The 14471-nt window shown below is 42.5% G+C and overlaps 1 protein-coding gene across 37 annotated transcripts in view; it reads right to left on the reverse strand.

The window, feature by feature from the left end:
* Positions 1-14471, reverse strand: part of UBAP2L (ubiquitin associated protein 2 like) — a 56393-nt gene that overhangs the window by 32038 nt on the left and 9884 nt on the right. For 17 of the 37 annotated variants that reach the window (XM_032265069.1, XM_032265063.1, XM_032265068.1 and 14 more), the window contains exons 5-8: positions 6599-6767; positions 6067-6162; positions 4504-4549; positions 3964-4076 (exon numbers count right to left, since the gene is read on the reverse strand). In XM_032265069.1, coding sequence (XP_032120960.1) covers positions 3964-4076; positions 4504-4549; positions 6067-6162; positions 6599-6767 — 424 coding nt within the window. Of the gene's footprint in view, positions 1-1483; positions 1544-3963; positions 4077-4503; positions 4550-6066; positions 6163-6565; positions 6768-14471 lie in introns of all 37 variants that reach the window. The other 20 variants (XM_032265053.1, XM_032265045.1, XM_032265052.1 and 17 more) reach the window with 3 other exon arrangements.

The raw sequence follows: 14471 nt of genomic DNA on the forward strand, positions 1-14471 counted from the left end.
CAGGTGTAGTGGTTCACACCTGTAATCCCAGCACTTTGGAAGGCTGAGGAAGGCAGATCACCTGAGGTCAGGAGTTCGAGACCAGCCTGGCCAACATGATGAAACCTCGTCTCTACTAAAAATACAAATTAGCCAGGCGTGATGGCACATGCCTGTAATCCCAGCTACTCAGGACGCTTAAGGCAGGAGAATCGCCTGAACTTGGGAGGTGGAGGTTGCAGTGAACTGAGATCATGCCACTGCACTCCAGCCTGGGCCACAGAGCAAGACTCCATCTCAGGGAAATTAAAAAAAAAGAAAAAAAAAAGAAAAGAAAAGCCCCTATAGATCTGTTCTCTTCAAAAGACAATAAACAAGATTGAAAAATCAAATATGGATTTTAATTACTGTCCTAACCCTACTCATACAGAACTTAAAATCTGACTTGCTAAGGTCATGGCACAGACAATGGGAGTATACACTCTCCTTGTGTTTGCTGGTAATATTGAAGCTGGGATATACAGTTTCTACTGGAGAAATCCAAAAGCAAACAAACAACCTTCCTAATAGGGATGAAAATGTTTTTGAGAACCAGGATTCTTCCCTTCAGCCAAAGGCATAGTAAAAACAAGAACCTGTCTGAAGAAGGGACACGAACACCCTTATTTTCTTGCTAGAATAATATATAACTCTTCAAGCCTTCTCTCCTGCTGGAAAAAGCTTACAAGAATGAAATGAAAAGTCTGACATTCAGATACTGCGTCACTGAAAAGAAGTATTCTAACACCTATAAAACCCATCTGAAATTCTTCTAAACATTTAATAATGAAAAAAATCTTACTTCCTAGAGGAAAATATATTCATTGTAAAGACTTTCCCAGGAAAATGTTAAAATTGTAGCAGGGAAATCCCAAATCACTTAATAATGACAATATTCTCCAAACCAAAGTCCAATCTCCGTACAGACAAGTCACAAACCACATTCTTTTCTCCCTCTTCATTGATACCACACTTTCTTCTCACTGACATCCATCTTATTTTGGCTCAATGGAATCTAAGATGAGTTAGCACTTACATACAATCCTAGAGTTAAATGTGATCTAACAGGTTATCTAATCTAGGCTCTCAATGCAAGAATTTTTTTTTTTTGCACACTGATGACTTCAACTGGGATGGAAAGGAGGAACGTAGATACCTAACTGATATGTTCCTATTTGGGTATATGGTCATGACTGAGGAAGAGAGATTTGAGGAAGCATTAAGGAACAGTAAGAAGGAAATGCTCTAAACAACAGACTAGGGTTTCCATTCCATTAGCAGAAAGCAATCAATGTAACTGTCAGATATTCATTAAATAAACAGAAAAGTGGACATTGAAAACATGAGAGAAAAAGGCAGAAAGAGAAAAAGCAGAAAGATAGAAAAATGACATATCCACAGATATTTCAGCTCATAAAAATCTACAAAAATATCCGGGGCAGTTAGGCGCCTGGATGTATCATACCAGGAGCAGTCTGAAATTTTCGGGGATAATTTGACCCCTCAACCCCAATGAAATCAAGTCCTGAAACAAAAAAGACAAGAAAAGAAAAAACAACCAGTGAAATTTGGCTTGTAAATGAGAATGTCTGCCCCAATACATAACTCCCACTGTACCTGTGGATACTGTAAGGGTAGGTTTGGATTTATTTTTTTGATTTAAAGGGGAATTTGAAGTTTGCTATCAGGAAAACATAAAAAGAGACCATGCATGAAGGTATGTTCACATCATGAAACTAACAACAGCCAGGCATGGTGGCTAACACCTGTAATCCCAGCACTTTGGGACACCAAGGCAGGTATATCAATTAAGGCCAGGAGTTTGAGACCAGCCTGGACAACACGTTGAAGCCCCATCTCTACTAAAATTACAAAAATTAGCCATGTGTGGTGGCGTGCACCTGTAGCCCCAGCTACCTGGGAGGCTGAGACATGAGAAGAGCTTGAACTTGGGAGGCGGAAGGATGCAGTAAGCCAAGATCGCACCACTGAATGCCAGCATGGGTGACAAAGCAAGACTCTGTCTCAAACATAATAATAATAATAAATAGAAACAAATTAACAACAATGGGAATTCATGAAGCTATAACCAACACTTTCACACTAACAAGATGATAGTGGCATCACATTCAGCCACAAATCAGATTTCTAGTTGCGGCCTTCCAAATTTGCTCCCTTTCCTACTCAGTAGAAATTAACACACACACTTTACCTTTCCCTGTTTCCCAACCAGATCCTTACTGAAGACAGCCAAAGTTAGGGACTGGGACCCCATGGGTGAATTTCTATTCACAACAAAAAACAAACTTTTTAACTTCCATCATCTTATCCGCCAAATATAAAAAGCCAAATACCCAGGGGTAAACTAAAGCTCAAGAACAGTAACTTATTTGTTATTGAGACTGCTACCACTGCCTCTACAAATCCATCAAGAGATTAATGAAGAGTAGTTCGATTGCCTCCAAAGTATAGTAGTTAAACTGTAACAGGACATTTCATAAATAAACAATGCAGAAATTCAAAGATACCTATTCTTGTAACTCAACTTCAGCCTCCACCCATTAAATGTGTAAAAATGAATTTATAAGACGGCAGCTTGGTGAACAAAAGGCAGGCAACATTCAGAATCTCAGGAATTATATATTGCAGGAAAAAGGTGAGAAGCTATTTGTGCCAAAGACTCTCCTAAAGACCCAGAGATCACATATCTGTGAAAGACGACAAGGCAAATTTAAACAGGTAAGGAGTCAAAGAGCCTATTTCAGGCTCCACTCATCCCCCTTTGTCATAGGAAAAAAAGCCTTAGGCTCTAATGTGCTAGCTCAGCCAGAATGAGGTAGCTGTTCTCAAGAAGAATACTTCAGAGTTTTCTTATTAAAATGAACTGCTTGGCAGGGTGGGGTGGCTCACATCCCAGCACTGTGGGAGGCCAAGGCGGGCGATCATGAGGTCAAGAGATAGAGATCATCCTGGTCAACATGGTGAAACCCTGTCTCTATTAAAAATATAAAAAATTGGCTGGGTGTGGTGGTACACACGTGTAGTCCCAGCTACTTGGGAGGCTGAAGCAGGAGAATCACTTTAACCCAGGAGGCAGAGGTTGCTGTGAGCCTAGATCATGCCGCTACACTCCAACCTGGCGACAGAGTGAGACTCCATCTCAAAAAATAAACTGCTCTTATTAAAAATGGCACATGTATCCACCCCAAAACACATCTTAGGTGTACACCACAGCTTACATTATCTTTAAATATTTATATCCAGCCCAGACAAAGGCACCAAAGTCAGTCAACAAAAAGTAATCTTATTCAAATCCTGAATACTCCATCACACCAAGAAGGCTCTTCCACAGGGCACAAAAAGGCTAGAGAGATTTCAAAATCATCTTGTTCAGATACTGACATGTCCCAAAAATAAAGGGAAAAAAGGATATTCTTATCTGGGTAACAGAAAACAAATAAATGGATAGTGTGGACTTTGATTCTGGGTCCTGTTCATCTTTACGAGCAGTGGCTTTATGAATGCTGGCTATCTTTTCACGAGGCAAAGCTACCCTAACATAAACACTAGAAAATACACTTCGACCTAACAGCAGTGACATAGTATAATTGAAAGAGCATGGACTTTCAGTGTCAAACAATGCTAAATTCAAATACGAGCAAATTTATAACCTCTCTTTTGGTCTTTGTTTTGTCATCTGCAAAGTGATGATAAATAACGATTATTTCACACAATATTGAGCAGCATTAATTGAAATAGCATGCACAATGTGCAAAAAGGCACAGGGTATATAAAGAGTATATATAGCAATACAATTGCTAGTCTTTTCTCACCCTATCTCCACAACCAAACACTATTCTTCCATGTTTTACCATAACCATAACCAGAAAAAAATATTTCCTTAGATTCCCAGAGACAAGAAATGAAGGACAAATGGTCACTCACTCGTCCCATCATCTGGTTCAAAGTGGCCAGTGTTGTTCCACGTATTGCCGCTACTATTGCCATAGTTATCATCAGTATTGGCTGGCTCTGCATAATCAGCTGGGTTAAAGGTTCTGGAAAAAAATAAAGCTTAAAAGAGTCTCTGACCTCTAAGCAGCTTAGGCAAATATTAACTCAAAGAATCAAAATCTTGTCTGTATCTTTCCTAGTACGGCTCTATCATGGCCCCATTCCTGTGTGTTATCTACTTTTTCTCACTTATCACTCTACCCAAAATTTCATGGCATAATCGACTTATAGCTAAGATATTCTGAAAAGAGCAGGTATATTGATTCAAATAAAGATATATATGATACAGGTAATGATCCAGGTGGTAAATGTTTACCCCTAAGAAATGAACCCTAAGTCCCCACATCTTTCTGACTATATAGTCTAGAAATCATTCTGATCATTTTGGTTAAGGCTGCCTACAGTAATTTTTTTTTTCCTACAGTAATTTTTAAGGGAAAAAAAATTAAGACACTAATCAATGAAACTTACCCCATTCCTTGAGCAGAAAACCTTCCTCCTCGCCTACCAGAGCCACCTAAAGAAAGAATGAGAAAAAGAGAAGAGAGATGTATTTTAGAAGTTGATATAAAATTTCCTTGCCAGGCAGGCACAGTGACTCTTGCCAGCAATCCCAGCACTTTGAGAGGCTGAGGTGGGCAGACTGCTTGCATCCAGAAGTTCAAGATCAGCCTAGGCAATAGAGCAAAACCCTATCACTATAAAAAGTACAAAAATTAACCAAGTGTGGTAGAATGTGCCTACAGTCCCAGGTCTTTAGTGGGCTGCGGCAGGAGGATCACTTGAGCCCGGGAGGCAGAGGTAGCAATGAGCTGAGAACACACTACTGCACTCCAGCCAGGGTGACAGTGAAACCTTGCCTCAAAAATTAAAAAAACTACCTTGCCAGCTGAGACAGCTCTGGAATAATAAGTGGTTGATATTATCAGATATTCTTTCTTTCTGTCCCATGTTACACATCAGTGAGTAGGACAATCACTACTGCTGAGAGATTATTCTTTTGCTGCTCAAACGGCCACGTCCTCAAGCAAATATAGTATCAGCAATAAAGACTAGAGGAAATGACATCTACCTTCTTTCTCACTCTCCCTTTCTGCAATCTCTAGTATATGAGTGACACCTCAAGAATTAATGTAACTAGACTCCATGTTAATTTGCTTTTTAACAAAGTAGACCCTGGAGCCAAGTACCCTGGCTCACGCCTATAACCTCAGCATTTTGGCAGGCCAAGCAGGAGGATCCCTTGAAGCCAGGAGTTTGAGATCACCTTAGGCAATACACTCAGACTCCATCTCTACCAAACTATTTAAAAATTAGCAAGGTGAGTGGATCACTTGAGATCAGGAGTTGGAGACCAGCCTGGCCAATGTGGTGAAACTCCATCTCTACTCAAAATACAAAAATTAACTGGGCATAGTGGTGCACACTTGTAATCCCAGCTACACGGGAGGCTGAGGCAAGAGAATCACTTGAACCCGGGATGTAGAGGTTGCAGTGAGCTAAGATCACATCACTGCACACCAGCCTGGGCAACAAGTGCAAAACTCTGTCTCAAAAAAAAAAAAAAAAAAAAAAAAAAAGGAAAAGAATAAACAAAAAAGGAATTAGCTAGGTCGCACCTATAATTCCAGGGCTTTGTGAGGCTGAGGTGGGCAGATCACCTGAGGTTAGGAGTTCGAGACCAGCCTGGGCAACATGGTGAAACCTTGTGTCTACTAAAAGTAGAAGTTGCAGTGAGCCAAGATGGAGTCACTGCACTTCAGTCTGGGTGACACAGCAAGACTCTGACTCAAAAAAAAAAAAAATAAAAATTAGCCAGGTGTAGTGGTGGCCACCTGTAGTCTTATCTGCTACAGCGGGTCAGGCAGGAAGATCACTGGAGCCCAGGAATCTGGGGCTGCAGTGAGCTATGATTGTGCCATTGCACTCCAGCCTGGGTGACAGTGAGACTACCTCTAAAAAAAAGTAAAGTAGACCCCTAATGAAGGAAAGAGTAACCTGCTCCCAATATCCATCCCCCAGCAAACTGATCACCTCTGCCTCGGCCACGGCCCCTTCTGCCTCTTTCCGTTCCTCTTCCAGAAGGCCCTCCACTCTTGGTGCCATCCAATCCATTTTCCTGACCTCGAACTGAAATAAAAATAAAAATTAAAAGAAAAAAAAAAAAAAAAAAAAAAAAAAAAAACAGATGGCCAGAGCACAATCAATAGTATATATATAAATCCATAAGTGGTATGTAATATGGTATTGACAATACAAAAAAACAAGAGAAAATGAGCTGGAAGAATGGTAACATGTTACTCGTGGAATGGTAATGTGCCTTAATGGAGAGCTGTAAGCCAAATTTAACTTTACAAATGACTACAGGGTAATCTCATGCCAGAATGGTGGCTGCTGGTAGAAAAGGCTACATGCAAGAGACATCAAGGTCTCAAAAGAGATGATGGCAAGAAAAGCAAAAGGGTAATATAATGGTTCCTGGGTCCTGCCTAGCAGGGCCCTGGCACATCCCTAGAGTCTAGACATTACTGACCCACAGCTGGTTTTGATAAAGCCCCATGCATACACTCTCGTCCACGGCTGGCACCTCTTCCCCGTCTTGGTGGCCCACCACGTCGCCGACTATAGTCTCTGTCCCGGTCTCGATTTTCTTTGCCTTCCTCGTTGGATTCCGTCTGGCCACCATCCTTCTGGCCTGAGACTCCCTTCTTCTTCCCGACCATCTCCCAGGAATGCTATAGAAGGGTAGAGCATTCATATCTAATCAATATGAACTGCTATCAGGACACCAGAGATGAAAGCTGGCACAAGTGATTGACTTAACCATTCTTCTCTCAGCATCCATGTCTAAGACACTACCATTAGTTTACTTTTACTTCTGTTTAAATATTTTATACATTATACTACCAAAAGTGAAGTCCTTTTTGGTTTTTTATTGGGTTTTTTTTTTTTTGGAGACGGAGTCTCGCTCTGTCACCCAGCCTCGAGTACAGTGGCATGATCTTGGCTTACTGCAACCTCCACCTCCCAGGTTCAAGCAGTTCTCTGCTTGACTCTCTTGACTACCGGGATTTCAGGTATGCGACACCATGCCCAGTGAATTTTTGTATTTTTAGTAGAGACAGGGTTTCACCATGTTGGTCAGGCTGGTCTCTAACTCCTGACCACAGGTGATCCGCCCACCTCAGCCTCTCAAAGTGCTGGGGTTACAGATGTGAGCCACTGCACCCAAAGTGCTGGGATTACAGACGTGAGCCACCGTGCCCGGCCGTAAAGTCTTTTTTGTAGGGAAGGTACTTATAGGTAACAGATTGCAGGGATCACTTCCAAGAGGATTACGAAGACCTCTATCTAATTCAGGCACTTAGCATATTAGTCGAAGGACCTATCAATTGGGCCCTATCTTTCAAGTATTATTTCCTGGGCTAAAAAAAAAACACTAATTCCATTTGGAGTCAATGGCCCTCAACTTTTTATAGCATCACTCATATCAAATAAAGCAAAAAAGAAAACAATGTTTCTAAAAGTTACCTATGAATTCAGAATGAATGAGCAGCATTCTACTCTTGGGCATATTCTCTAATTTCATCCATAAATTTATGAGGAAAATAACTATATCTACCTACCTACAGACACACACAAACACACAGCAATTTCATTTAAAAACATCAGGCTGGGTGGCTCACACCTGTAATACCAGCACTCTGGGAGGCCAAGGCAGGTAGATCATGAGGTCAGGGGTTTGAGACCAGCCTGACCAACATGGTGAAACCCCGTCTCTACTAAAAATACAAAAATTAGCTGGGCGTGGGGGCACGCACCTGTAATCCCAGCTACACAGGAGGCTGGGGCAGGAGAACTGCTTGAAGCCGGGAGGTGGAGGTTGCAGTGAGCAGAGATCACACCACTGCACTCCAGCCTGGGCAACTGAGGGAGCCTCCATCTCCAAAAGAAAAAGAGAGAGATCAGGCTGGGTGTGGTGGCTCACACCTGTAACCTCAGCACTTTGGGAGGTCAAGGCAGGAGGATCGCTTGAGGCCAGGAGTTCAAGACCAGCCTAGGCAACAAAGTAAGACTCTGGTCTCTACTAAAAATTTAAAAATTAGCCAAGTGTGGTGGTACACTCCTGTCATCCCAACTGCTTGAAGGCTGAGGCAGAATGATCACTTAAGCCCAGGAGGTTGAGGCTACAGTGGGCCATGATAATGTAACTGTACTCAGTCTAGATGACACAGTAAGACCCTGTCACAAAAAGTACATAAAAACAAAAATAAAAGAAGATCAAACAGTCACAGCCCTGACCCCAAGAGACACTGATTATAGGAAGCCCTCCATTAGGTCTTACTTGCAGTGTTCTCCCTATATTTCCTAAACCGGCATCAGCCAATTTAACTTTCCCCCGTGAAAACGTGTATCTATGATACATTTCTAATTGCAAGAGGGAAAGTCTATGGTAAGGAAAATAAGCCAATCACCCTTGCAAAAGACTCTTCCTCAGGAAAATAAGCACTGTAAACAGTTTTAAAAAAAACTACATACCCTGGTTTACACATTTTTTGCAGAAAACCTGTACAAACGAAACTTCCAGAACAAACACCAACACTATCTTTTTTTTTTTTTTTTTTTTTTGAGATGAAGCCTTGTCACACTGGAGTGCAGTGGCTCAATCTTGGCTCACCGCAACCTCCAGGTTCAAGCAATTCTCCTGCCTCAGCCTCCTGAGTAGCTGTGACAATAGGTACGTGCCACCACGCCCAGCTAATTTTTCTATTTTTAGTAGAGATGGGGTTTTACCATGTTGGCCAGGATGGTCTCGATCTCTTGATCAGGATCCACCCACCTTGGCCTCCCAAAAGTGCTAGGATTACAGGCGTAAGCCACTAAGCCCAGACTCAGATCTTTATTATCTTACCATCAAACTCAATCATGGCCCTAGTGCTCAGTAACAGTAACAACTACCTAGTATCTAATCACTTTCAGAATACAGGCTGAGTATCAGATAATATAAATTTGTTATTAACTTTATCAGGATTGATAATAGTATTATGGTCATAGAAAAGAGTATCCTAAAAAAAAAAAAAAAGTATCTTCCTTTAAGAGAAGCATGTTGAAGAACTTAAGGAATCAAGTATTAAGTCTACAACTTTCAGATAATTTCAAATGTCCACTGATGAGTAAACAAAATGCCACATATATCTACAATGGAATATTACTCAAACTTAAAAAGGAAGGATATTCTGACCCATGCCACAATATGGATGAACCTTAAAACATTATGCTAAGTGAAATAAGTCAGACACAAAAGGTCAAATACTGTATGATTTCACTTTTATAAGACATCTAAAACAGGCAAATTCATAGAAATAGAAAACAGGGCCAGGGATGGTGCCTCATACCTGTAATCCCAGCACTTTTCAAGGCCAAGGCAGGTGGATCACTTAAGGCCAGGAGTTTGACACCACCCTAGGCAACATGGCAAAACCCTATCTCTACTAACCATACCAAAATTAGCCAGGTGGCACACGCCTGTGGTCCCAGCTACTTGGGAGGCCGAGATGGTAGAACTGCTTGAGCCCAGGAGGCAGAGGCCGCAGTGAGTCACGATCACGCCACTGCACTCCAGCCTGGGAAACAGAATGAGACCCTGTCTCAAAAAAAAAAAAAAAGTGAAAAAGAAAACAGAACAGTCTCAGACAGTTCTGAGATTTGCATAAAAAAAAAGAAAATAGAAGAAGTTACTTAGGAGTTAGAACAGGGAAGAATGGGGATTTATTATTTAATGGGTACAGAATTTCTGTTTGAGATGATGAACAAGTTCTGGAAATAAACAGTAGTAATGGCCACACTCATTATGAATGATTTTTAAATCAATAAGTATAATATAATATATCTTATCATAATAAAGTTTTTTAAGAGACGAGGTCTCACTTGATAGCCCAGGCTGGAGTGCTGTGGTGTGATCATGGCACACTGCAGCCTCCAGCTCCTGGGCCCTCAAGTGATCCTGTTGCCCCACCCTCCTAAGTAGGTAAGACCACAGGCACATGCCACCACAGCCAGCAAATTATTATTATTTTTTTTGAGACAGCAGGATCTCACCATATCGCCAGGCTGCTCTGGAACACCTGGCCTTAAGCAATCTTCCCTCCTCAGCCTTCCAAAGTGCTAGGATTACAGGCATAACCACATCTAGTCCACAAAGTTTTTTAACTTCAAAAAAAAAACTAAATTTAAAATTATAACAGGTGGAAGACTACGTGAAGCCAGATGTGGTGGCTAACATGATAACACCTGTAAACCCAGCACTTTGGGATTACAAGACACTGCCTTAAAAAAAAAAAAAAAAAAAAAAAAAAGGCTAAAATGGTAAATTTTATATTTGATTTTTGAGATGGAGTCTCACTGTGGTCACCTAGGCTAAATAAAGTGTAGTGGCTCTTATCTTGGCCCACTGCAACCTCCACCTCCCAGATTCAACTGATTCTTATGCCTCAGTCTCCCGAGTAGCTGGGATTACAGGCATGCAACACCATACCTGGCTAATTTTTTTATTTTTTGTAGAGACAGGGTTTTACCATGTTGGCCAAGCTGGTCTCGGAACTCCTGACCTCAAGTGATTCACCTGCCTCAGCCTCCTAAAGTGCTGGGATTACAGGTGTCAGCCAGTGCATCAAACAAGTTTTTTTTTTTTTTTTTGAGACAGAGTTTCACTCTTGTTACCCAGGCTGGAGTGCAATGGCACGATCTCAGCTCACCGCAACCTCCGCCTCCTGGGTTCAGGAAATTCTCCTGCCTCAGCCTCCTGAGTAGCTGGGATTACAGGCACGTGCCACCATGCCCAGCTAATTTTTTTGTATTTTTAGTAGAGACGGGGTTTCACCATGTTGACCAGGATGGTCTTGATCTTTTGACCTCGTGATCCACCCGCCTCGGCCTCCCAAAGTGCTGGGATTACAGGCTTGAGCCACCGCGCCCGGCCAAACCAGTAAGTTTTAAATTAAATAATAATAATGAATACATATCTACATATTATGAAGAGTCCATAGTCCACAGTAAACAATTTACTAAAGTAATAATTTCACTAAGGTGGGAAGACTACTTGAAGCCAGGTGATCGAGACCAGCCTGCAAAATATAGCGAGACCTTCACTTTACCTCTAAAAATATATATTTTTTAAAATAGCCAGGGCCGGCGTGGTGGCTCACGCCTGTAATCCCAGCATTTTGGGAGGCCAAGCTGGGTGGATCACCTGAGGTCAGAGGTTCAAGACCAGCCTGACCAACATGGCAAAACCCCATCTCTACTAAAAATACAAAAATCAGCCAGGCATGGTGGCGCATGCCTATAATCCCAGCTACTTGGGAGGCTGAGGCAGGAAAAATGCTTGAACCCAGGAGGCAGAGGTTGCAGTGAGCCAAAATCATGCCATTGCACTCTGGCCTGGGCTATAAGAGCAAAACTCCATCTCAAAATATGAAAATAATTAAAAAATAAAAATAAAAAATAGGCTGGGTGCGGTGCACTTTGGGAGGCTGAGGCAGGCAGATCACAAGGTCAGGAGTTCGGGTTCAGCCTGGCCAATACGATGAAATCCATCTCTACTAAAAATACAAAAATTAGCCAAGCGTGGTGTTGGGCACCTACAGTCACAGCTACTTGGGAGGCTGAGGCAGGAGAATCGCTTGAACCTGGGAGGCAGAGGTTGCAGTAAGCTAAGATTGTGCCAGTGCACTTCAGCCTGGGTGACAGAGCGAGACTCCAGCTCAGGAAAAAAAAAAAAAAAAAAAGCTGAGTGTAGTGGTGCACATCTGATGTCCCAACTAAGGATGTTGCATTGGGAGGACTGCTTGAACCCAGGTATCCATGACTACAGTGATCACACTACTGCACTGCAGCCTGGGTGACAGAGGAAGACCTCATCTCTTAATTCATTTGTTTTTAAAAGATTTAAGTATCTAGCTAGAACTTGGTAGTTCATTGCTGCTTACTCTTCCAACCCTATTATACATTACAGTTAGTGGGTCATTTTAGGCTCACACTAAGTTAGAACAATCTTTTAGCTAAATATATACCAGGAACAACCTGGAAGCTAGACTCAAAACAGCCTTTAGAGTTTATGCTAGTGTCTCAAAACCTGCCAAGTTTCAATAACCTGAAACCTTTCTCCCTCCTCTGTATGCACATCTGCTGCTGGCATGAGATGGGTCTATAAGAAAAAAGAATCACTATTATCTTCCCAAAGGCACCCTCAGTGTTCTGAAATGATCTCACCCACCCAAATACAACCAACATCCCCGGTAGCTGACTTTGCTTCCCACTGGTTTCACTAGTAGCTGGTTTATTTGTAGCATAAACCCATACTCTCCAGCTTGTTTCCTTTTTTGATACTGTGTAACATCAGCCTTATAGCACTGAACAGAAGATGTTGGAAGGCAAGATAAAATGTGATATGCAAAAAACATTAAGACTTTAAAAAAAACATAAACAGCCCCACCTCTCATTCCCCCCTTAAAATCTGGAGACAATTATTCTAGAGTAAACCCAAAACAAATCAAAAGCATTATATCTTGACTGGCCAGACAGTAAATATTCAAATAAGGTCAATAGGGTAAAATTTAATCCAGGACTACACTTTTGAAGAAAAAACATCCACCAATTTAAATTCAATTATTTGTAAAAGTTTTCCATTATTATTTCCCATTATCTCAAAGAAATTGACAAACCTCCTGCATTTAACTGGAGTGATTCTGTAGTATCAAGAAGTTGTTATATCTCAGGCCGAGCTCTATGGCTCATGCCTGTAATCCTAACACTTTAGGAGGTTGAGGCAGGTGGATTGCCTAATCTCAGGAGTTTGAGACCACCCTGGGCAACATAGTGAAACACCATCTCCACTAAAATACAAAAAATTAGCCGGGCGCGGTGGCTCACGCCTGTAATCCCAGCACTTTGGGAGGCTGAGGCGGGTGGATCACGAGGTCAAGAGATCGAGACCATCCTGGTCAACACGGTGAAACCCCGTCTCTACTAAAAATACAAAAAATTAGCTGGGCACGGTGGCGCGTGCCTGTAATCCTAGCTACTCCGGAGGCTGAGGCAGGAGAATTGCCTGAACCCAGGGGGCGGAGGTTGCGGTGAGCCGAGATCGCGCCATTGCACTCCAGCCTGGGTAACAAGAGCGAAACTCCGTCTCAAAAAAAAAAAAAAAAAAAATTAACCAGGAATGGTGGTTTGGGCCTGTAGTCTCAGCTACCTGGGAAGCTGAAGCATGAGAATTGCTTGAACCCAGGAGGCGGAGGTTGCAGTGAGCCGAGATGGTGCCACTGTACTCTGGCCTGGGCGACTCAGCAAGACTCTGTCTCAAAAGAAAAAAAAGTTGTTATCTTTGACTGGGCACAGTTGCTCATACCTGTAATCCCAGCACTTCGGGAGGCACAGGTAGGCGGATCACTTGAGATCAGGAGTTCCAGACCAGCCTGGCCAACATGGTGAAACCCCCAACTCTACTAAAAATACAGAAATTAGGCAGATGAGGCCAGGAGCAATGGCTCACACCTGTAATCCCAGCACTTTAAGAGGCTGAGGCTGGCACATCACAAGATCAGGAGTTCGAGACCAGCCTGGCCAACAAGGTGAAACCCTGTCTCTACTAAAAATACAAAACTTAGCTGGGCATGATGGTGTGTACCTATAATCCCAGTTACTCAAGAGGCTGAGGCAGCAGAATCACTTGAATCTGGGAGGCGGAGGTTGCAGTGAGCCAATACTGCACCACTATATTCCAGCCTGGACTACAGAGCGAGACTCCATCTCAAAAAAAAAAAAATTAGCCGAGTGTGCCGGTAGACACCTATAAATCCCAGCTACTCAGGAGGCCAAGGCATGGGGATCACCTGAACCTGGGAGGGGGAGGTTGCAGCCAGCCAAGATCATGCCACTGCATTCTAACCTGGGCAACAGAGCAAGACTCTGGGAGGTGGAGGTTGCAGTGAGCCAAGATCATACCACTGCACTCCAGTCTGGGGAACAGCAAGGCTCTAACAAAAAAGAAGTTATCTCTAAGGATGAATTTTGATATCCATTTCAACCAAAGAGCCTTAGAAGACCCAATAAATGAAAATGATTTCAAAATAATATACTGGGCCAGGAATGGTGGCCCATGCCCATAAGCCCAGCACTTGGGAGGACAAGGCAGGTGGTTTGCTTGAGCCCAGGAGTTTGAGACCAGCCTGAGCAACATGGAGAAACCCTGGCTCTACTTAATATAGGAAAATCAGTTGGGCGTGGTGGCGTGTGCCTGTGGACCCAGCTACTCCGTAGGCTGAAGTGGGAGGACCACCTAAGACCAGGACAAGGAAGTTGCAGTATGTCACCACACTCCAGCCAGGGCCACAGAGCCAGATCCTATCTCAAAATAATAATAATAATAATAATAATAA

This window comes from Sapajus apella, unplaced genomic scaffold (genome assembly GCF_009761245.1).
Source record: "Sapajus apella isolate SASKATOON/1434 unplaced genomic scaffold, GSC_monkey_1.0 scaffold148, whole genome shotgun sequence".
Lineage (NCBI taxonomy): Eukaryota > Metazoa > Chordata > Mammalia > Primates > Cebidae > Sapajus > Sapajus apella.